The 25,457-nt window shown below is 38.3% G+C and overlaps 1 protein-coding gene across 7 annotated transcripts in view; it reads left to right on the top strand.

The window, feature by feature from the left end:
- Positions 1-25,457, top strand: part of CADPS2 (calcium dependent secretion activator 2) — a 536,766-nt gene that overhangs the window by 422,123 nt on the left and 89,186 nt on the right. For all 7 annotated transcript variants that reach the window (XM_081147044.1, XM_081147045.1, XM_081147046.1 and 4 more), the window contains one exon: positions 22,527-22,630. In XM_081147044.1, coding sequence (XP_081003170.1) covers positions 22,527-22,630 — 104 coding nt within the window. The remainder of the gene's footprint in view (positions 1-22,526; positions 22,631-25,457) is intronic.

The raw sequence follows: 25,457 nt of genomic DNA on the forward strand, positions 1-25,457 counted from the left end.
CTGATAGTAATAAACTACTATGACTTCCATCATCTAATATGATACAATTGAAATATTAATTTTAAACTATTCTTATCAATATGCTTTCATCAACATATTGAATTAGATGTCTTTAACATCACTTCCTTGCCACACCATTAGCTTAATCTATGTAATGTGCCCACCCCAAAGTATTAAGGTCACATTCCCTTTTAAGTACTAGGTAAGTAACACAAATTCATGTTATACCTTTCCACATCTGATCTGGAATAAATGAGGATTTCTAGTCTGTTTATTTGCTCAACTTTTCTCCCACCACCTCAGTAGCCATTCAGGCAACAACCTAAAAATATATAATTTGTGTTCACACCAATTAGTTAGCTCATGAAAATGTTGACAGATTAATTCCTACGTATCAAAAGATGTTTGTTTTAGGGCCCTGGCTGGGTGGCTCAGTTGGTCAGAGCATCTTCCTCTGCACCGGAGGGTTGTGGGTTTGATTCCTGATCAGGACACATACCTAGGCTGCAGGTTCCCTCCCCGGCTGGGGCGTGTATTGGAGGCAACCGATCAATATTTCTCTCTCTCTCTCTCTCTCTTCCTCTCTCTCTAAAATCAATAAACATATCCTCAAGTGAGGATTTTAAAAAATGTTTTGGGGACAAATAAACAGGAATTGTAGAGATTATTGACTAGAAGAGGCAAATGACAATATTTGCTATGCCTGACAGTGCTTTAAAGCTTGGTGTGTACCTTCAGTTAGCTGAATGCAGAGGGGAAGTGTGCTGTGCAGTGTCACGGTAGCTCCCTGCACACTCAGGTGCTAGCTAAGTGAAAAGTCAGATGAGGACATGAGGAGCGTCCTCAGACACCATGGCGACGTGATGGTAATGCTTGCTCCACCCTCAGGGCCTCTGTACTTCTCTTTACCCGCAGTTTAGTGACCAAAGGAGAGGACAGGTGTCTGCCAACTCCAGACAAAACATAGAGACATTCAAGGACACCAAGCTCTCTCACCTCTAGAATTGTTTCTGAGTCTGCATTCCTGTAGCATCCTTCCTGTTTTATCTGAGTTTAATTTGGGGGAAGCATTCATCCATGTAAAACAACTGCTGGCAGTACTGTCATGCTGTGCTCTGCTTTTGGCTTTCCGCCCATATATTGGAACTAATATTGCCAGCTCAGATGATTTGTCAGCCTCTGCCGAGGCATTCTGTGACCTGAACAAGACACCTGAACAGGAGCCACAGTCTTTGTCAATGAGTTATCCATTCTTTCTCTCCTTGTTTTAATTTATTTTTGTAGTGTGAGTTGTAATTGATAAGGACAATCTCAATCAGCAATGGTAACAGCTAATCCCATATATAAAAATGAAAACTTGATTCAATCTTGAACAGTGTTTTCTTTTCAAATCAGGCTATCGTAGGAACTGGATCTTAAGTTTAAGTGACACCTAACTTACGTATTTGAGGGCAGTCGCTTCCTTTCGACCTTGTAAGTATAGTAAGCCTGCCTCAGCTTTCTAGCTCTGTACCTAAAACTTATCGGTTCCATACCTACCTATATTTCCCGTTCTCCAGCATCAGGGGATATGAGGTGTCTTCCTCGTCAGGGCTCACTCTTCTGCCTGTGATATTGACCCCAATTTTGCCCACCTTTTCCTGGTTGGATTTTACTCCATCATGTATCTCTTATTTTCCCTGTGGCTTTTACTTCTGTCTTCTTTCTACGTATTTCCCTTCCATCTATAACCATGTTGTCTCCTTTTAAAATGCCCTAACCTCAACTATACATCTTCCAGCTGCTATCCAAAGAGCAGTATACAGTCATCCCTTGGTATCTGAGGGGCATTGGTTCCAGAACCCACTGTGGATACAAAAATCCATGGATATACAAGTTCCTCTTGTAAAATGGCATTGTATTTGCATATAATTTAAGCACATCCTCCCATATGCTCTAAAGAATCTCTAGAGTACATATAATACCTAATACAATGTAAATGTTATATAAAAGTTGATATACTGTATCGTTTAGGGAGTAAAGACAAGGGAAAGAAGTCTGTACAGATGAAACCATTGTAAGCCTGACTACACAGTACATGTCAGCAATAATGTAATAATTTTTCCTTAATATTTTCTATCCTGGTTTGTTGAATCCACAGATGTGGAACTGGGGATACTGAGGGCCAGAAATATACAGTTAACTTCATTTCATTCATCTTCACTTCTCTGTCCAAGGAAGTTTGGCTTCCAATCTCACTAATCTTTCTGGTGGAAGTTACACCAGCCCACAGTATGGCTGGTCAAAGGGAGGGAGAGTGGAAGGGAGGAAACCTTTAAATTATCTTGCCTCTCCCTTGCATTGCCTTTGAACGATCAGTTCCTTGCCTTTTGCCATTGAATTGATAGAATGGCCTGGCAGCCAGTTTTTGTGGTATTATCAACACAGGTTGCAGCTGTGCTGCAGTGAGATGTTGGAAACAGGAATGAACTGAGACATCCTCAGGCAGTCGCCCCTTCACTTGCTTTCAAATCCCCTAGCCTAGTGAAATGCAGCCTAAGGAGACTGTTGGCCAAGTGCTGCTGCTTTGAATCTAACAGATTAATGGTGCTCCCTGTCAGTAGGCTTTGCCTAGTGGATTAATAGGAAAAAGAAATTATCACCATCAGTTCTGTATTGCCTGGGATTCTCTGCTCTGGAGCTGAAGCTGCTTTATCATCGAAGTCTGGCAAGAAACACAGAAAAGGGCCTGCCTATCATCCCATCCTCGGTACCACCAAATAATCATTAGCTCTCAAGCCAAAATAGCTGGACTCCTAAGGAGTACAGTACCTATAAGGGACAATCAGCTAAATGGTACCTACCATCTAGAACTTAGGAAACAAGTATTTAAATTGAGCATAATAAATATTCTCAAGGGGATACAGGAAGATGATACAATATAACATAAGAATAAGTCATGAAAAACCAAGTGGAAATATTGGGTATGAAAATAATACAGTTGTAGGAAAGATGGGATACAGAATGAATACAGCTGAAGAACTTTTTAGTGACCTGGGAGATCGGAATGAGGGGAACAGGAAAGGAAAACGATGTAGACAATATTTTTAAAAAGCTAGATGATATGTAGAACAGGAGTAAAAACAGAAGACAGACTTCCATCAGACTGTTAAGAAAAAACGAGATGCAGATACAGTATGAAAGAGGAAAGTAACTAGAGACACGAGACAGAAAATAATGGAAAAGTATTATGAACAAATACAAAAATTGAAAGTCTAGATGAAATTAACGAATTTATTGAAAAACCATTATGTTGGTATAATCAGCATAAGAAATGAAGTTCAGATTGGCCAATAAGTTTTAAAGAAGTTGAAGTAGTTATCAAAAACCTTCGATTTCCAAATACCTAAGCCAGTTTGGTTTTGGAGCTGAGTTCTACCACACTTTTAAGGAACAAATAATTCCTATCCAAAATAAGTTGAATAAAATGGAAAAGGAGTGAAAGCTGCTCAGTTCATTTTATGAAACAAATCTTGATTCCCAAACCTGATAAAATCAATAGAACAAGAGAGGTATTATAGGCCCATTTTATTTTAAGCATACATTTGTGCAAAATTCCTAAATATTTTAGATCACAATATCCAACAGTGTATTGAGAAAATAATACATCATAACCAATGGAGTTTATTCCAGGAATGTAAGTGGTTCAACATTAGAAAACCAGCAAACTGAAAGCAAAAATCATACTATCTCAGTAGATGTGGGAGAAAGCTTGTAAAACCGGCCAATATTTATGTATGATTAAAAATTATGCTATTAAAATTGTAGAAAGTTTCTTAACTTTATAAAACCCATTTAGAAAAAACTTACGGTGAATATTTTATGTGGTGAAGAATGTTTGGAGGCACTCCCTCTTAGGAATAAGACAAGTACATACTCTGTCCTTGTTACAACTTGAGACTCTTAGATAACATAAAAGGAATGAAAAAATGGGACTCAAAAGAATGGGAAGAGAAGAGATAAATCCACCACTATTTGCAGATGAAATGATCATCTTCCTAGAAACTTCAACAAGATCTAAATAGAACCTATTAGATAGATACAAAAGTTTCAGCAAGGCTGCCCAATATAAAGTCAGCCTGCTAAAATCAATACCCTTTCTCCAAACCAGTGGTTCTCAAACTTTTTACTCTCAGGACCCATTACACTCTTAAAATTTAATGCATATCCCAAAGAGCTTTTGTTTACATGGGTTATATCTACCAATATTTGCCATACTAGAAGTGGAGAAACTTATAAAATATTAATGGTTTAAAATAACAATCATAAACCTACTACCTATCAACATAAAATACTTTTATGGAAAAAAATGTTCCAAAACAAACCAAAAAAAACAACAAAACTATGTAGTGAGAGGCATGATTGTTTTGCCTTTTTGCACATCTCTTTAATAGCTGTCTTAATGGAAGACAGCTGGATACTCCTATGTACTTCTGCATTTAGTATAGTGCAATATATTATTTTGGTTGGCATATATGAAAAAAAATCTGGCCACCTACTGATAGGTAGTTTTAAAAGGAGGAATATTTTAATAGACTTCAGATAATTGTGGGTTTCTCTTATGATATTGCATCAAAACTTGACAGGTAATAGTTTCTTACAGGTTCATTGCAATGTGGAGTCTGAAAGCTTATCAATGACCTTTGCATTTTATTACATTAAATTCAAATGGTTTATCATGCACTTTGAATAGATCTTTCACCATGCATGATTTTTTAACATCATATATTGATCAAGGAAAATATTGGTTTAGTGGGTTATGATCTTCATAATGTTGACAAAGATTATTATATATCAAAAAATGTCCCTTGTTAATTAATATCACCCCTATCTGACCAGTAGTTTTTGTTTTTGTTTTTTGTTTTTTAATATATCTTTATTGACCTCAGAGAGAGGAAAGGAGAGGGAGAGAGAGAGATAGAAACATCAATGATGAGAGAGTCATTGACCGGCTGCAGCCCGCAACCCGGGCATGTGCCCTGACCGGGACTGGAACCCCGATCGCCTGGATCCTAGGTCGACACTCAACCGCTGAGCCACGCCCGGCCGGGCCTGACCAGTAATGTTTTAAAGCATTGGGAAGCTGTCAAGCTCATGACAAATTTCTAAAAGTCTACTTTTCCTTGAAAGCTCTAATTTTATCATTGGCAATAAAGGTTGTCCATTTTCCTTAAAGTGACAGGTCTGCTTCATTTCTCGGAATGTGTCTGCCAAATATCGAAGTCTGAATAACCGTATTTTGTTCATCAGTACTCCTTTCAACTAAAATTGGTTCTGTGTCAAAGAAAAAAAAGCAGTTAATTCAGCCCTCAACACAAACAATCACACAGACCTTTTTTCTTGATACGAGCATTGTAGTTCAGTGTGCATAAGTGACTTACGCAAACTTCTCATTTTGTCACAGACGATACTAAAAAAATATACTCGGTGGAAAGATTCAATAAAATTAATAATTTTTACTGTTTCATCAGTGCATTCTTATATAGAGCTGTTTTTCTTTTGTTGTTGTTGTTTAGTGCATGGTGGTAAAGAATGCAGTGAGGATGGGTCAGCACCACAGCCTTGATTCATGCTGAGGCAACAGCGGTTTTCCCACCATTACTTTTGCACCATCACTGTAAATGTCAACAGAATTAAACAGACAAACCATCTTAGTATTATTATGAAAATAATTTCACCTCGCGGATCCCTTCAAGGTCTTGGAGATCCCCAGTGGTCCATGGACCACACTGAGAACTGCTGCTCCACACCATCAATTAACTAGCTAGAAAATATAAATAAAAATAAAGTACCTTTCATGGGAACAATCAAACCATAAGGTATCCAGGAATTAACTTTACCAAAAGCGTGTAAAACTTTCTAAACCTCTATAAAGAAAATTTTGGAAACTCAACTAAAGGTCATAGAGAGTAACCGAAGTACATATAGAGGCATCTGTGACTGTGCTATACTATATAAAGTCTCCTCCTAAATTAATCTATAAACTCACTGTAATGTTCATTAGAATTCCAGGGGTATTTTAAAGAACTTGATAAATGTATTTTAAAATTTAAATTGAAGAATAAAGGGCACTGAATAACTAAATTAAAGAAAGAGAGAGAGAGAGAGAGAGAAGAAAAGGGAGAGGGGGAGGGGAGGGGAGAGGAGAAGAGAGGAGGAGGGGAGGGGGAGGGGAGGGGAGAGGAGAGGAGGGGAGGGGAGGGGAGAGGAGAGGGAAAAGGGAGGAAGGGAGGAAGGGAAGAGGGGAGAGGGAAAGGAAAGGAAAGAACAGAGTGCGGAGACTTGCCTTGCCAGACACTAAGACAAATTACAAGATAATCACCAAGGCCCACAAATAAGGCAGATACTCAGAATGGAAAAATAGAGACAGACTCACATAAACGAAGTCCTCACAAACACCTTGCTTACTGGCTATTTCGAGCCAGAAGTCGCTCGAAATAGCCAGCTACTTTTCTGTCATGACAGGTCAGCAAGGTATTTAAAATTACTTAAATTAATGTAATTGCAGACGAAAGTTATCTCATAACTGGTAAGCAAAGTTTGGACACGAAACACGTGTGTACTTGTGACTGGTCAGTAAGGTGTTCAGTATTCTCAGTAGGTCCCACAACGTTAAGTGAAATGACATACAATGAAACCAGTTTTATCATAGGCTAACTGATATAAACAAGAACTAATTTCATCAACATAACACAACAACCTTGAGCAAAATGGCATTATCCATGGGCCTGCTGTATATATGGGAGCCTGATGTGCTTCCTCCATAGTAAAGTTGGACCAAAAAACAGTGGAGAAAGTATGGGCTACTTGGGAAGTGACTTTAGAAAGACGGACTTACTACATGGATAAAATAAATTAAATTCCTCTCTGATAGAAACATGGTCTCCAGAGAAAGTAAGAGACCTCAGTGTAATGAAGGAAATATCTACCACTATAAATTTAGTTTTTCTCTTTATGTAACTCTCCCTGATTAATATTTTACCTTTTCACTTTCTTGGTGATTTTCCAAGTTCATTTAATATCTATTTCAGTTGAAACAATTGTTTTAACTTTCTTATAAAAAGTAACATGTTCTATTTTAGTTGGTTTATTTTCTACATAGAATTGTCAGACAACCATTTATGCTTCTAAAAATGTTTCACATGCTCTCAAGTGATGCTATGAAAGCTCCATGAATCACATTTTGATGCCCAGATTCAAAAGAAGATTCATAAAATATGTGGTAACTGCTCAGGGAAGTACATCAGGAGTACTTAATCCCCAGGATCTGGAAAAATGATTTTATATTCTTCCAAAGCTTCTCCTTGGTGAGTATTTGCCTTCTTAAAATTCTTAGTGAGAACGTAAAAATTCTTAGTGAGAACGTAAGCACCTCCTGAGGAAACAAAACATTTTATGTAGCGTGTCCTTGGCTGCATTCCTTACTGAGAATCATTCCCTCAGCCACGATCTGTAACACTCTGAACAGCTCTTGCTAGAATCTTATCTCCTTCCTCTGATGATGCCAGGAAATCTCATTACAAGTGTTCAACACCTGTTCCCTAAAAGGTCTTGAGTTTACTCAGCTCACTTGACAGTGTGTCATGTATTTGTGGGTTTTTTTTACTTTTATATGGAATGTGATTCACAGATAAACACAGTCTCGAAAGAGCAACCTTTCTTCCTTTTATGAGCAACTTAGTAGAATTTATCATTCTCCAACTCCAGAATTTGAAACCAACTGATTGATGACCCTCTCATTTATTTGCTAACATGTGTCAACAGGTAAACCAAGTGACATATAGCAGTGTGGTCCCTGCAGCACTGTGTTAATCTGAGTTGTTTAGATGTATTAAGAAGTGTTTTCCAATTGGACAAAACCAGAGTAATGCAAACTGACAGATTTCTACCTCTTTATTTCTCAGCAGAGTTTGTAAGTACTCAAAGCCTGGGCAGTTTGGGAAATTAGGAAGGGTTCACTAATATGGGCCAAAACTAAATGGCCATATAGCTTCAAGCGCTAATTAAAAGGTCTAATTGAAGCCTCTGTAATGCCATATGTTTCTTAATTTAAAGAGGGCAACCTATAAAATATCCCTGAGGCATGCACACAAGTAAGTTCACAGTGCCTGGCAGACACAGGGTATTTAAACTGTAGATATATTTAAGATGTCACTAAGCCCAACCCTACCTCTACACTTGGTCTTTATACTTGTCCATCTAGAAACCTTTCTTCAAATCTTAGTATCAAATATATTTTCACTACTAATGCATGATTGGGCTGCGTTGTGTCACTGCAGCCTAGCTATTGATTATGTCAAAGGAAACACATAGATACAGACATTAAGATCTTTTGACTAAATTTTTTAGCACCCAAGGCTCTAAATCTTTGCAAATGATATCTTTCATATTCTGGTTGCTGTGTCCGGGAAACTTCTCTTTCCGTCTCCTTCAGCTTGCCCCCAAGCTGTCCAGCCTCTGGAGTCCCATTTACCTTCTCCATTGCCCACTCAACAGTGGTCATCTTCACCTACTACCTCACCGAATCCTGCCTTGCCTGACCTCCACTGTTCAAGGGCTGAACAGAGGGGAGTGGGGGCCTAGGTGAAAAAGGTGAAGGGATTAAGAAGCACAAATTGGTTGTTACAGAATAGTTACAGGGATGTAAAGTACAGCATAGGGAATATAGACAATAATGTAATAACTGTATGGTGCCAGGTGGGTACTTGAAATATCAGATTTGTAAAGTATGTGATTGTCTAACCACTATGCTGAAACTAATACAATATAATATCGAACATAAACTGTAATTGAAAAATAAAATTAAAAAGTAGAAAAGGAATTATAAAAGGAGTTTAAGGCACAGGAGGAGGTGAAGCATTCGATGCACAAAGGACTAGACATGAAATCTAAGATGCTACAGACCTTAATTATGTGATAATTTAGTGTTGAATTGAGGTTATTCTGATGTTTGTACATTTCTGAATCTGGCTTGTATTGAAGGGAAATGGGTATGATGCAATAAAATCAAGGAGGAGACGATCATTTTCAAGTGCTGAATGTGTATTCATATGTGAGAGAGATCATGACTAAAGACCAATCTTTAGAAAAGCTACTGTTATCCAATTATTTAGCAAAATTACCTGGAAGTTTCTTATGCTGTCATTAGACTCTTACAACGTAGTTCTGGCCAGAGCCAACCAAAGCAAAGTAAATATACATAATAACAAACTTTTTTTCTCTTTCAAACTTTCATGATTCTCACAGCCAGTAACACTAGCTGTTACAGGACAATATTTTTTTCCTGTGAGATCTTAGATCTTCCTGCTTCACAAACTTACGGAGAGCTGGGGTCTCAATAGTTAAAAAGACAACTTTGATAAAACTCAAACCAAGGTGTCTGTGTTTTTCCACTCTTAGAAATCACGTAACTATAAAAGCCTGTGACAGATGTTAAACTAAATATTAAGTTTTGTGTATGTATCCTAGAAAGCTTTTCTCTGTAATTCCATCACCATCGTACAGTATTTTAAGATCTTAAGAGGAGAACATACCTCCTAAGGAAAGACTCCCAAAAAGCATCACTGACATTTACCTCCATAGGTGCCTGATTTTTTATGGCCTGTCACTCATGGACCACTGCTTACTGATGGCTATGGAGATTGCTCAGTTTGGATCCAATCTGGCTGCCATTGACCTATATACTCCAGTGGCCAATTTTCTTTTGTTCCACAGCTGACCTTTTTGTTTAAAAGTGAACTTGCTGATGTGAAAGATAATCCAGGTAAAGTAGTTAATGTGAAACAGTGACCACAGGACAATTATTCCAAAGCACTGTTATTAGCATGGTTAATTCCAAGGAGGTATTAACTGGAACTGTTGCTTTAAATGACAGGGTCATTACACAAGTTATCCCCAAAGGGAGCCTGGGCATTAGCAGGCCACAGCCCTATTGTTTTCAAACATCTGTGGCAATAGTTTTCTCATGGATTTTAAACAGCTATAGGGAAGACAACATAAAGGACTGTCCAAATATGTGTGCTATCCTACCTGGAATAACATTATAGAAGGTAAAATACGTTCAGATTCTACAGAAAGTGACCTTTTTTCTAAAACGAAGTTTATTTCAAGGTGTAGCTTGATTTCAGGTAAAAGAGCAAATGACCCAAAGTTTACTTGGATCATCTTTGTTTTTAACTTTGTTTTTCATAAACACTAATAGGTGTCACAGTGTATTCCCCAGACCAGCACATCAGCATTTCCTGGGAACTTGTTGGAAATGTGACTTCTTGGGCCCACACACAGGACCTACTGAATCTAAAACTCTGGGAGTGATGCCAAGCAATCTGTGTTTAACAAGCTCGCCAGGTGATTCTGGTTCCTGCTGAAGCTGAGAACCACAGATCTATATTGAAGATACTCCATTCATTGATTACAGCAATATAGAGGGGTAGGCAAAAGTAGGTTTACAGTTGTGAGTACATGAAGCAAAGTTTATTCTTGTATTACTTATTAATTATTATTCATTTTATTACAACTGAAAAACTATTTTGGCCAATTCCTGTATAGTCCAGCACTCATAGAACCATAATAGCATTTAGGATGCCGTCAGACAAGCCAGGAGAGAGCCAATGAAAAGTCATTCTCTTGCATTAGCTATAGTGCCAGGTCTTGGGGAGTCAGATATTGGGTAAGTGTAAGTCAGGTTCACTCTAAAGATTTATGGAAGTGGGGTTTAGTTTTAGAAACCACCTCTCCCATAGATTCTGAGGCAGCCTTAGTAGCCAGCAAGTTATATACTATTCCTTCTAGGGGACTAAGTCAAGAGAGTTCCTCCAGAATCATCTATCCTGGTCACATACTCTAAAGTGACAGACAGGTTTGGAAAGGGAGGGATTGTTTCGTATAATGGGAAAGAAAGTATTTGATCTCCTGTGCTCCTTCCCTCTTGGGGTGAGGAGGCCCTTGCCTGTTGAGATCCAACCTGAACTAGGACTCCCAAGAGGCTTCTTGTGCTGGACTCTGGAGCTTTATCACTTACCACAGGCTGCTGTACCTGGAGCAGGAGGAGAGGTCTGAAAATTTCAGTACAAATTTAGACCTCCCAACTGAGTCATCAACCTGGACCATGCAAAGAAGGAGAACATTGACACTATATGGGAATTAAGGTTCAAATTAGGACAGACTAGAAAAGCCAGTAGAAGTTCCTTGAGCCAGCTAGGCCATTCTAAAGGGGTTGAGTGGAAGAAGGCCCCTAGCATGGAGGCTCAGGCAGGACTTTTTCTGTCCCATCTAGTTGGAACAAATCATTCATGTGCCCATAGCAGTGTATTTGTGTATGTGTGTGTGTGAGTGATGTGGTGTTTCCTTGTATTTCTGTAGGGTGAGGAAGATGGAAAGAGCATCACTAACTACTTTGGAGGTGGGAGGCACACAGGAAATGGAGAGATCCATTTCAGCATTTCTCAGCCAGGTCTGAGGGTAGATAAGTCTTGCCAACCAGCAGTCCACAGAGAGGTTGCTGATAATCCTTGCCGCTGGATGGATTTTGTGGTTCCAGGTAGAAGAAATCAGAAGTTGTACCGTTGTTCTTGTAAACCTTGCAAGACAAAGCCTCACTGCTTGCTGTCCAGAGAGTGTGGCAGGAAATACTGCCGTGTTTCTAGCCTCCCTACTGCTTCCTCTCTAGTCCTTCCTTTAGCCCCTTTCCCACTGACCCCTCTCCTCTTTCCTTACCCTTCTAGCCCCTTCTTAAGGCCTACAAGTTATCTCCTGAATGCCAGGGCTCTCTCCTCATCTGATTTATGTTCTTCAGAAGGAGGGAGAAGCCACAGAAGGGTGAGTTCTTTTTCTTCAGATGGGAGGAGAGGAAATGTGGGAGACATCAGTGTCAGACTGCTGCTAGCTTTCTCTCACCTAAAGTTTCTGAACTCACTCACTAAAAAAATAATTTCATTCTGAAGAACTCCATCTGTTACACATGAGCAATTTAAAGCCTTCCTAGCGATGTATCTTTGGTTCTATTTCTTGAAAAGTAATAGCCTTGTTCTTGCATACTGAGTGCATTTAATTCATTTTCTATCAGACATTTATTACAGAACTTCCTCATATTGACCAAAAGTGGATGAAATGTAGCTACCATCTACCTTATGATTCGGTTAGGGAAAAATATACATTAATTCTGGGAAGGCAGAAGTATTACCTTGTTCATTGTTCTGTCCCCTCAGTTATTAGTATACTGTGTCACATGTTTGTGGAACCAAATTCAGGGCCACACAATCTGGGGATGTGGAAGACGCAAGCAAGAAATCTGAGTGCACGTACAGAAATTATTTTTTGATGCATCCTAGCTGGTCATCGTGACCAAGGTGCAGGAAAAACAAGACAAGGCAGTATTGTGATGGGATTATTTCCATGTCCTTCAACCCAACACCATCTTAAATTCTGTTTCTTGTTTAGCTGCAAGTACAGACACAACCAGTCTGTTAAAAGTTAATGTCAATACATTACAAATTTCCACATAGCCTATATGAGGAAAAAGGAATTGACCTTACTGGTCGTCTCCCAATGTTCCCTTATAACTTTCACCAAGGGTATCATAGTGTATGCACCAGCAGGGACTTTACAGGAAATGGCACTAACGGAGGCAGCCAAGGAGAATATGCTAGAAGTATGCACCCTCCCTGAGGCAGAATTAAAGCAAAACAGTCAGGTGTCATCTTTACATCTTCCCACCCCCTACCTTTTCTTCAGAGAGAGTCCTAAATGTGGAGGTATAAGTAAAAGGAAAGAAATGGCTTCAAGGAGCCAAGGAGTGTTTTCATAGAAACGTATGAATGTTCCAAAATGAAGACAGGTCATAGCCAACAGCAGTGCATTACAATTCATCAAGAAACCGTGCTACTTTGGGCATATTTGTTTTAAATATCACTTTTTGAAATGTATTGCAACAATCAGTAACTTGTGAAGCTGGAAGAATATAGAGAGATCTGTAATGCTGTAGAAATGTTACAAAAAGAGCGAAAGTATACATTTTAAGGAGGAATTCACAAATATTCAGTGTTCACAATTTTAATGGAGCTATTGATAACCTTGTCATGTAATAGAGTTCTGACTGTAGAATGCATTAAACTGTGTGGCTGTAGTCAGATGGGTGACAGTGTGAGATGACAAACATGATATACTTGATGAAAAAGCTGCTTAAAGTATTAGAGTGGCCATTATGTTCAAGTACAGAGTTTAAATCCTCTCAGTAAATTTAATCTAGGAAGAATAAAATGTTTTAGACTGTTTTTAAGTTTTAGTAGGATGCAGGTCACTCTGTTTTTTCTTAAGATGGTGTCAAATGTAAAAGCTGGTTCCAACATAATGACATGTAAACAGAACTAAGTTTTGAGTTGCCTGTAATTCTTATCCATTATTGCATACTTGTGGCTAAGGATATGATGACTTCATGAACTCCTCAGGCTTTCAGCTATTTCAGAAGTTTCTATTGAAATATATATTCAATTGTGTGACTGTGTGTGTGCTACTCCTATTCAGAAAACTGAAAATGAAAAAATTCAAATCACTATATTATTGCTGCTTGCATGACATCAGAGGTAAGATTTTAATCCCATCTCAGCCAGTATCTGTTAGACCTTGGACACCTTCTCTAACCTCTCCAACACACTTCTTCCTAATCTGGATATGAGTGTCATGACTCCCTATGACTCCCTAATTCATAGAATAGTTGCGAGGATTCAGTAAACAATGTACTAAAGTACATAGGAAAAATAACTTTCTCTTCTGTGATAAGCACAATTAAATTTTGTTGTCTCTCCCTATGAAAAATGCATGATATAAACATATATAAGTATGTTAAAGTAATATTATCTAATATAGATAAAGCCCATATTTATAGGAAGCATAGAATCTCTTCGCTGGAAGGAATCTTAGAAATTATATGGTTCAGTAGTTCTTAGAACTTGTTTGGTTTAAAGACCACTTTGATAATCTGACCGTTATAACCTATCCCCAGAATGCCTCTATATATAAAAATTAGCAAGTAACTTCAAGGTATTCAAGGACGCCCTAAAACCTATTCCTAACTGAAAGGTTAAAGTTGGTGGTGTGTTGTGAAGGCAGGCTCAATAGCCATCTCAGATGGTGGATAAAGAAAAATAGAATTTATTTAGGGGATGGGGAATGGGGTTATCCAAGGGGAAGGGCTACACAGCACCTAGCCAAGTGGATATTGGGTCTATGAAAGCAGCAAAAATATACTCAGGAAGGTGCCTAGGCTGGGCTGCTTCAGGGACCTTGGAGACAGGCTCAGAGGGTAAGCCCAGGATGAGCTGCTGCTGCCCATTGCTGCCCTGATTGCAATACTCATGGGGTCCCCTTGGAGAAAAGAAGGGGCATGGAGATGGCACTGGCGTGCTCCCCTAGTGGGGAGCATGCACTGAGTCCTTTGTCCAGAGCATATTTATCTCTTTTTTGCAGGTGGGAATCTTAGGGGAGATCTCAAGAGAGGGTCTTAATAGAATATTCATCATCTCTCCAGGTGTTCTCTTTCAGGATCAGGATGCTCGGTGCCAGGGCAGTGTGTCATTAGTCACTGTAGCTGTTCCTGAGGCAGTGGCACCACTTGACTAGTTTTGCTGCTTTTCTGGGCTTGGAGCTGAAATACAACTGACGCCTAGATGTTAACTTTGGGAAGGAATGCTTAGCAGGTCTAAACCCCATGACCAGCAATATGCTAGGGGAGAATAGATTACTCTGGAGACAGGGTTCTTGTTTTTCCAGTTTTGCCCCTTGCTAGGCGTCCGGGGCTTCCTGCCATGGTGAGTTTCTGTACAGGGTTTCTGTACCTGGCCCATCTGACACTAACCCCCTGAATTAAGAATTCTCAACTTAATTCAACACCCTCAGTCTAACCATGGAGAAACTCAGAAATATAAGTAATATGCTCTTGAGAATTAAAAATTATTTTGAAAACACTTTTCCAAAATAAGTTTTGTGGGTTTTCTTGATTTGTCTTTATTGTTGAAAGTATTACAGATGTCCCACTTTTTCCTTCATTGACCCCTTCTACTCTGCATCTACCACTTGCCCCAGGTCTTCACCATACTACTGGCTGTGTCCATGGGTTATGCATATAAGTTCTTTGATTAATCTCTCCACCCACCCCTGTCTTCCCTCTGAGATTCATCAGTCTCTTCCATGCTTCTCTATCACTGGGTCTATTTTGTCCATCAGTTTATTTTGATCTTTAGGTTCCACATATAAGTAAGATCATGTGATATTTGTCTTTCTCTGCCTGGCTTATTTTGCTTAGCATAATATTCTACAGGTCCATCCATACTCTTCCAAAGGGTACAAGATACTTATTTTTTAAAGCTGCACAGTATTCCATGGTGTAAATGTACCTTAGCTTTTTTATCCACTCATTTACTGATGGGCGCTTGGGTTGTTTCCAGATCTTAGCTATTGTAAATACACTGCTATGAACATAGGGGTGCATATATTCATTCTGATTGGTGTTTCAGGATTCTTAGGATATAGTCTTAGAAGTGGGATCACTGGGTCAAAAGGCAGCTCCATTTTTAATTTTTTGAGGAACCTCCATACTGTTTTCCATAGTGGCTGCACCAGTCTGCATTCCTACTATCAGTGTACCAGGGTTCCCCTTTCTCCACAACCTTACCAACAATAGTCATTTGTTGATTTGTTGATGGCAGCCATTCTGACAGGTGTGAAGTGAAAACTCATTGTGATTTTAATTTGCATCTCTCTGATGATTAGCAATGTTGAGCATATTTTCATATGTCTCTTGGCCATCTGTATGTCCCCTTTGGAGAAATGTCTATTCAAGTCCTTTGCCCATTTTTCAGTTAAGTTGTTTGTCTTCCTCTTGTTGAGTAGTATGAGTTCTTTGTATATTTGGAAATTAGCCCCTTATCAGATGTATCTTTGGCAAATATATTCTTCCATACTGTGGGGTTCCTTTGTATTTCAAAGCTGATTTCTTTTGCTGTGCAGAAGCTTTTTATATTGATGTAGTCCCATTTGTTTATTTTTTTTCTTTGCTTCTCTTGCACTAAGAGATGTATCGGTGAAAATTCCATTACGTGAGATGTCTGTGACTTTACTGCCTGTTTTCTTTCAGGATTCTTATGGTTGCTCGACTTACATTTTAGGTCTTTTATCCATTTAGAATTTATTCTTGTGAACGGAGTAAGTTGGTTCTCTAGTTTCATTTTTTTCCATGTACCTGCCAAATTTTCCCAGCACCATTTATTAGAGATTATCTTTTATTTTTTTCTCGTGTATTTATTTTATTTTATTTTTAATTTATCTTTTTTGTTGAAAATATTACAGATATCCCCCTTTTTTCACCATTGATCCCCTCCACCTTGCATCCAACACCCCCCCCCCAGCCCCTTTAGGCCTTTACCACACTGTTGTCTGTGTCCATGGGTTATTCCTATATGCACATAAGTTCTTTGATTAATCTTTCTTCACCCACTCCCCCACCCCCACTTTCCCACTGAGATTCATCAGTCTGTTCCATGTTCCTATGTCTCTGGGTCTATTTTGTTACTTAGTCTATTTTGTTTATTGGTATTAGATTCCACCTATAGGTGAGATCATGTAAAACTAAATCAGGAAGAACCAGAAAATCTGAATAGGCTAATAACAACTGATAAAATCTAAGCAGCAATAAAAAACTCCCAGCAAACAAAAGCCCTGGTCCGGATGGCTTCACAGGGGAGCTTTCTAATTCTTTAAGTTGTAGGGTTAGATAGTTTACTGAAATTTTTTTTCTTCTTTTTGAGGTAGGCCTGTGGTGCTATGAACTTCCCTCTTGGGACTGCTTTCACTGTGTCCCATATATTATGGGTTCTTTTTTGTGTTCATTTTCATTTGTTTCCCAGTTTTTTATTTATTTCTTAATCTTATTGGTAACTCATTCATTGTTTAATAACATGTTATTTAGCTTCCATATGTTTAGTCCCCAGTAGCAATACTTCTCTTTCTACTTCTAATTACAGTAGTCCCTTTAACATTTCCTGCAATGCTGGTTTGGTGGTGATAAACTCCTTTAATCTTTTTTTGTCTGGGAAGCTCTTTATTTCACCATCTATTTTGAATGACAGCCTTGCTGGATAGAGTAGCCTTGGTTTCAGATCCTTGTTTTACATCACCTTGAATACTTCATGCCATTCCCTTCTGGCCTGTAGAGTTTCTGATGAGAAGTCATCTGACAGCCTTATGGGATCTCCTTTGTAGGTAACAGATTGCTTTTCTCTTGCTGCATTTAATATTCTCTCTGTCTTGAAATCTTGGCATTTTAATTATGATGTGTCTGGGTGTGAGCCTCTTTGGATTCTTCTTACTTGGGACTTTTTGTGCCTCCTGAGCCTGTGTGACTTTTTCCTTCACCAGGTTAGGGAAGAATTCTGCCATTATTTCTTCAAACAGGTTCTCTAACCCTTACTTACTTTCAACCTCCTCTGGCATTCCTATAATGCGAATATTGTTATGTTTCGTGTTGTCCCACAGCTCCCTTAGATTGTCCTGTTTTTTTAATTGTTTTTTCTTTTTGGATCTCTGATTGAATGATTTTTTTCTACCCTGTCTTCTAATTGACTGATCTGATCCTCAGCTTCCTCTAATCTGCTGTTTATTCCTTCCAATGTATTCTTTATTTCTGCTATGTCATTCTTCATTTCTGACTGGTCATTTTTCATAGTTTCCAGATCTTTTTTCATGCTATTAAGCATCCTTACAATCAGTATTCTGAACTCTATATCTGAGAGATTGCTTATCTCCATTTCATTTATCTCTTTTTCTGGAGATTTCCCTGGTTCCTTCATTTGGGGCTTGTTTTTTTGTATCCTCATTTTGATTGACTATTTGGGTTTGTTTCTGTGTATTAGGTGGGCCTGCTAGACTCTCTTTTTGGAAGGCCTCTGGTACAGGCCAATATCAGACACTATTCGTGACTGGCCTTGAGTATCTTATTTGGAGCTATCAACAACCCCCAGCTTAAGGCCCCCTCTGTTGGGGCTGGGTGAATTTGGACAGGACCAAGATGCACACCAAAGTCTGCTTTTCCAAGACCTGGGTCCAGAAGCAGATCAGGCAAAGACCAAAGCACTCTCAGGTTTGCCCATGCTACAGGCTAATTAATCTGATTCTTTCAATGAGCCTCAGGCTGTAGAAACTCCACAAGGTGGGGTAGCTGATTGTTATCAGTCTCTTAATGAGCCTCAGGCTGTAGAAACTCCATGTAAGGTAGGGCAAGAAGTTTTCCATCAATGTGGGGCAAGTACTTCCCCCTCAGGCAAAAACTGCTTAGAAGGTAAATGTCTGCCTCTGCAGCATGAGGGAATGACTCAGCACAGGAATCCAGAGGGGTGCCTTCTGAGCTCTATCTCTAGAGCCCACAACCCTAGATTCTCCTCACACAGCTCCAGTCCACTCTGCCCTCCCTCTGCTGGAGCCCAAGGTGAGTGGCTGCATACAAAACTTTATGCATTGGCTCTTTAAGAGTGTACCCTCATTTCCAGCTATTTCTCCCCAGCAGACAGAAACACAGTTGCTTTTCACACCCAGATGTTATGTGGGTACCTTTCTCAATTCTGGTTCTCTTGGCTGGGAAGTCCAGCCTGGGATTTAGGCCCCAGAGTCCTCAGTGGGAACCCCCGACAGCTGATATATCCCTCTGAACTTTCAGCTCCTGCCTGTGGGAGCCCAGCCAGCCCTCTCTCACCTCTGCACTTCCTACCAGTCTCTATGCTGTTTTCACTTTTCCTCCTTGGTTATGAGTGTGCTCTCCAGATCGTCTTCTGTTGCAGTTCATTATTCAGGATGTTTTTTCTATATTTTAGTTGTAATTCCAGTTTTTTCCAAAGAGAGTGTAAGTGTAGCCTCCAATCAGTATGCCACCATCTTTGAAGAAATTGTCCTTACTCCACTGTATGCTCTTGCCTCCTTTGTCAAACATTAATTGACCATAATGGCATGGGTTGATTTCTGGTGTCTCTGTTCTGTTCCATTAATCTATGTATCTGTTGTTGTACCAATACCAGGCTGTTTTGATTACAATGGCTTTGTAATATAGTTTGTTATCTAGTAAAGTGATCCCTCCAACTCTGTTCTTTCTCAAGATTGCTGAAGCTATTCAGGGTCTTTCTTTGGATCCATATAAATTTGGGGGATGTTTGTTCTAGTTCTCTGAAATATGCTGTTGGTATTTTAATGGGAATTGCTTTGAATCTTTAGATTTCTTTGGATAGTATGGACATTTTAATGATGTTAATTTTTCTAATCCATGAACATGGTATATTCTTCGATTTGTTTATATCTTCCTCTATTTCTTTTTCTAGTGTTCTGTAGTTTTCCAAGTACAGGTTTTTTACATCTTTGGTTAAGTTTATTCCTAGGTATATTTTTAGTTGTGTTGGTAAATGGTATCATTTTTCTCTTTCTGGGAGTTCATTGTTGGTGTATAAAAATGCTCTTGATTTTTGGATGTTAACGTTGTATCTTGCTACCTTGCCGAATTCATTTATTAAATCTTTGGTGGAGTCTTTAGTCATTTAAGAACAAAGTAGTCATCAGTTACTTAAGCAATGTTATCAGACTACAGCTGTGTTTCATTGGAGGACTTGCTGTCTAGTCTACCCTTGGCATGTTAGTGACAGAAGAGCTATTTGTAGTCCAACACAAAGTTAAATGAAATAATTTGGGTGTTGATTTTATTTTTAACATGCCTTCCCCAAGTATTATTCTTGTGCATTCTCAGTAAACATTCCTTAAATGTGTACCCTTCATGGTCCAAAGCCTACTTAAGATATTGAGACCACAAGATAATGAGACCCAGTTTCCGAGCCTGTAATAGAAAATTCAGAATGAGAAGCAAAGAATTCAACCCCAGGACTTTGAGAAGGCCCCACATTTAAGGTAGCAGTAAGGTTGGATCTTGGATATTGAGTAGGAGTTTTCCAGGCTGGAGAGCTAGATATCCTAACTCCCTATGCATACAGATTTTACAATTATTATTTACAGTGTATAGTAATTGGTCCTAAAATAGTATATGGGATGGTGCACTGATCACCCATTTCCTAGTTTCATCCACCATGCATCATCATTCTCTGAGCCATGTAGCCTCCAAACATCAGGGTCATTCTCTCCTCTGGCCTGCAATTTCTCACTACAAGAGCTTGCCAATTCTTTCTTCAAATAATTTCAGCACTTTTCTTTTCTGTTCCCACTATGGTCTTCCCACATATCTCCATACAACTATACCTGACCCTCAGGACCCATGTCACACAGCCTCACCAACCCTTTTGTGTCCTCCACAACCACCAAACACATTTTCCTAATGTCAATTTATTCTGAAGCCCTACTGAGAAACATTTGCCCCAAGTTATCTGTAGGATATAGTTATCCAGTCTACTTATTGTCTTACTTAAAGCCTGCCCCAACCTTCTCTCACGCTCATTCCCCAGAATGTTGTACTCAGCGAGGCACATACAAGGCAAATGATAAGAGCATTAACTTCAGGTCTCACCTTCCCTACTTGTAGGCTGTTACATTTTTTCTCTCCAAGCTTGTTTTTTATCTCTGAGTTTTATGGATACAAAAACAAACAACTGAAAGCTATTAAAAAAATTAGTGTGATAACACAAGGGAAGCTCCTCGTGCTGTGCCTGACACTTTAATTGGCTCTCAATAAATGGTAACATTTGAACCATTGTCCTCATCACCTTCTGAAATGCATCACATCTCTGTCATGCAAACATTTCTAGACACCCCTCTTCTTACCCTAGAGATCTGTTACTTCTTTAGGACCTGCTTCAGGTCCTGCTTACCTTCCCTTCCCACTGATTCTTTCCCTACATTCTCCTGCTCTCAGCACTCACACATTTCTGCATTACTGCTATGTTTGTTTTGAGTTGTTCTCAAACTTTTCTTAAAGGTCTTGTCTTCCTCACCAGACTATGATAGATGGAGCTGCCCCAAGTGGAGTAGACTATGGTGCAGAGTCACAAGCTTCCTTGATTTCATCCCTGTTTGAGGATGTTGAAGTGTTCAGGAAATGGATGGCAGATTGGATGGTTGATGTCTAAGGGTCCTTTCAGTAGTGATGTTTGGATCCCGAGTTGTTTAACATCAGGAACATATTTTCTACTTCCTCCTTCCTCCCAAAGCTAAGAACATTGTAGGCTCACTCAGACACATGGTGTTCTGCATTCTCATTTTCCTGAAGAATCATACTCTTGATCCCTGTCAATGGCTTTTCTTCCTGCAGGGGAATTTACTAGGATGTGTACCCAGGTTGGGGGATGGTAACCCTGCATAACACTGTGACCTAGAGTAAGCTTATAATAAATATTTAATGAATAAGCACCACCATAAGCAATGTTTCACTGTATCATTTTAACAAGTTAAGAGCAAATGGAAGCGTCTCCTCCAAATTTAAGTCTGAAGTTTTAGGGAGAATTTGAGGGAAAAGATCCATTGCAGGAAAAAAACAACTCCTTAAGTTCCACAGAAAAAGCTCTTTTCCTGAAAATTTTATTTCCCTTCTTTACAACCACCATGCTGGGGTAGAGAGGGTCCATGAATCTAAGATGTGTATTTTTAATGCGCTTATTGGAAACTATTCACATTCCATTTTGAAACAATTTCTTACACAGGGACTTCTAATTTCTGCCAATTGGTTGTACCTCTTAAATCAACTACTTTTACTTTGGTGTTACTGAATTTCAGGTAGCTGTACTTAATCTCATTGTGGTCTGGCCTTTTTATACCATTTTGCCTTAATCTTGAAAGAACTTTAGATTTAAAAAATGCCTCGCCCATCCACCCTGGTTGGAGGAGGGGGTGGGGTGGGGTGGGGTGATGGTGGGCAGGGAAGGAGGCGAGGAAATCAGTTAATTGTAGGCTGTCAGAGTTGTTTTAGCTGACTTTGTACTTCTTGAATTTAAGATCAACATGAACTATAGACATGTCAGGCTGGGAATTTAAATAGCAACAAAAAAGCATGGGTTTTGCTAATGCCAGGAATGACTCATCTGGTCAGAATGGTATTGTACTGATAATACAATACGGAGAGAAGGAAAAGACTATGGTATCTGCTCTCTTTGTGTTTCTGACCTTGAGGAGAATTATAACTTGTCTGTTGCAGAAGTTGAGCATCTAATGTGCTGATGCACCTGTTAGTTCTTATATATTGAATGGCAAAGCATTTGCAGTTCCCTGTGATTGCTTTGTGGGTGAAATATTTTCTACAATCAGGTGAACTGGTTTTCATTTTGTAAAGAATGTGTTTGTATTTATTGCATCTCTTATTTCTCAAAAATATGCTTTCATATTCTATTTTAATACCCTTGTCTACAGCCATACCCCCTTGAATGAGCCCAATCTCATCTATTTTAACAGCCATTACATCTTGGAATATGTTTGACTTTTTATTTTTAAGGTAACATCTTTATGATTTGTTTTTCATATAGAGACCATGAGTCAGGCAACTCCTGCGAGAAAGCTGGAAGAAGTTCTTCATCTAGCAGAGCTCTGCATAGAAGTCTTACAGCAAAATGAAGAGCATCATGCAGAGGTGATGACCTGTTTTAACTGCTGTATAATGCTACCCGTGTTTTGCCATAGTAGGAACAGTACTGAAGAAGTGGTCTACCCATAGATTTTTATATACACTTGGCCATTTTCCTGTAGAAAACTGAGAACATATATGCATTGCCTGGAAATACAAGTCCTATATGTTACGAAGGTGTATATATATATATAGAGAGAGAGAGATTTAATATCTATGCCTGATAACGGCCGTGTTGTGGGGAACATGGGAGAGCGCATGGGCTATGCTAATGATGTAGAACTACTAAGAAGCAATACTGGAACCCAGACCCCACCTCGTGATGCCAGATCACTTGCATTTCCCCCAGGCCATAATTGCTTTAGTTTAGAAGTGTCAGTGTGCAAAAGGAAAACTAGTGATAAACTGTAAGGTAACATTGAATGGAAGACATTCATAACTCTTGTCTTTTGATCTTACCATCAAACTTTTCTTTAAATTTTCACTAAACCTCCCTTGTTTATAGTTTTTAGATGTTCTAAGTATATATTAGCATTCACTAAAGATGTGGAATGGGCATTCACCAGGCAAACTCCTTATTGTAAGACTTAAAGGTATCACTTTTTCTAGTACTCATGAGTTTATCTTTTTTAAAGGAGTTTTCTGACTTGGAATTGGGTGAGGGAAATATGTGGAATTAAATAAGTGTATTAAATTTCAGTACCCTAATGCTTTTATTCTTGAGGAAGCACATGAAATGGGCAAGAATAAAAGAAAACCAGATACATAAGAATTTATAGAGCTTTTATATTTAATGAAGCCTCGTTATCAGAATATAAGAAACTACATGAAGTATATTTGAAGCAAATTCTTGGAAAAGAATATTCATGAAACCTTACCATAGGTAACTGAGGATTATTGTATCTGGTTATAAATATGATCATTCAAAACATCTGCTTTTAGCTCACACTGTGGAATCTAGTTTTTACCTTGCATCTGTCATGTGTGAACTTGTTATGGATATTTTATTTTAAACTGAAGAAACAGCTGCTTCAATAATTTGAAATGAATTCCCAAGAGGATCTTTCCTAGAGCAGTACTACTGCTCTATTACAATGAAAGTGATTATATGATAAAATATATGTACATGTTGTCTTTGTCTTTTGTTAAAAGGCATTATCATCAGAGTATTAAACCTTTTTGAATTTAAAAAAAAATTCTGATTGGATATCCAGTTGTAGCTTATTTCACCTAAACAGTTACATCTAATACTCTAATACATTTCACAAAAATCACATTTAATTTTTCTACACTAATAAAAATAATAACCTTTTAAAATGTAATTAATAAGTGTTATATACTCCACCCAATCACTGAATGCTTGTTAAAATATAATGTACCCAAACACAATTAAAATGTAAATATTTATTTTCTAATCAATAAAAATTGAGTTGACTTTATAGAACAGAGATAGTCATAACTCATAAATATCATTCTGCTATATGCTGAAATATAGATTATAATGATCTCTTTTTAAAATGCTTTGTAACACTATGGAATTTTTTCATTCCACAATGCTTCCAATTTCTTGGAATCCTTCAGGGAAGAGAGGTACGTAAAATTGTTTCCACTATTTTTCTAATATGGAATAAATAACTTAGTGAAGATAAGAAAGACCCCACTTTGATAATAGTTCATTTAAAAGCCAACTTAGTTCCTCTCCTTGGATTTAAAGACTGTTTCTTTGAGTAAGCTAATCTTTATTATAGTGTTTCTGTGAATATGTCTTATTAATAATTGCATGTGTGATTACTGCCGGCCATTTAAGGCCAGCCGAGAGGGTTTTAATGTTTTGGTGTAATTTTTTGTTCATTTGGGGTTTTTTGTTTGCTCATTTGTTTTCCTTTTTCTTTGTTTAACCAGGACATCCATCTTTTTCTCTGAACAGTATTGGGGAGTGAATTGGTCTGATTCTAAAGTCATTTGCAATGGATTAATCTTAATTGCATATTATTTATAACTGGATATCCAGTGAGATAAACCAACATTTTTTAAGGGCAAGCTTAGTGTTAGAATAGCCTCTGGTCTACAAATGTCCCTCATTTTAGAATAAGGTGACCAGCAAGTGGCTTTCAGATGCTTAAGTTATAGAGGCAGGATTCCATTTGCAGCAATAACTGTCAAGCGAAATTGCATGGGCAAAATACCCTACCAAAAGTGTTTGTTCATCATTTACTAATTCGTAAATATATAGTAATAAGAGTAGTACTTTACCCTCAAATGTTTTGAAGTATTTTCAGTTTACTGTCTCATTTTTTTTTCCAATACTTGTATTCAGGTATGAATCCAATTTGGGAGAGATTTGGGTGAATCAAAAGAGTTGTAAAAACTGTTTGATTAGTTTGACAGTAGTTAGTTGTCACCCTGAAGATTCTAGCTCATTCTACTGACTCCTCAAAGCAGCATAAATAGTTCTAGAATATGGCGCCTCAGGATAGTGTTGCCATGTATGTATGTGTGTGTTGGGAGTGGGGATGTGCCCTACACATTAGACTGTCTCTAGAGCTTTCAGCATCATCTAAAAATATAGGAAAAATGTGGGGGTAAAATAAACACATAATACATTTCAAAATCAGATTCTCTATTTTTGTTCATTTATGTAGGCATCCTCCTTTTTTGTCATGAATTATAAATTTAACTATTTTGAAGGTAAAAGTAATCAAAAGCCTCAGACTTCAAAAAAATTAGAAAGGACAGAAAGAAATCGTACCATAATAGTTGCTCTGACATGAAAAAATCAGAGGACATTACCAGTGGTCTGATGTGCAAAACATAGATGGACAAGTAGAGAGAT

The sequence above is a fragment of the Miniopterus schreibersii genome, assembly GCF_964146895.1.
Source record: "Miniopterus schreibersii genome assembly, chromosome: 9".
NCBI classification, from domain to species: domain Eukaryota; kingdom Metazoa; phylum Chordata; class Mammalia; order Chiroptera; family Miniopteridae; genus Miniopterus; species Miniopterus schreibersii.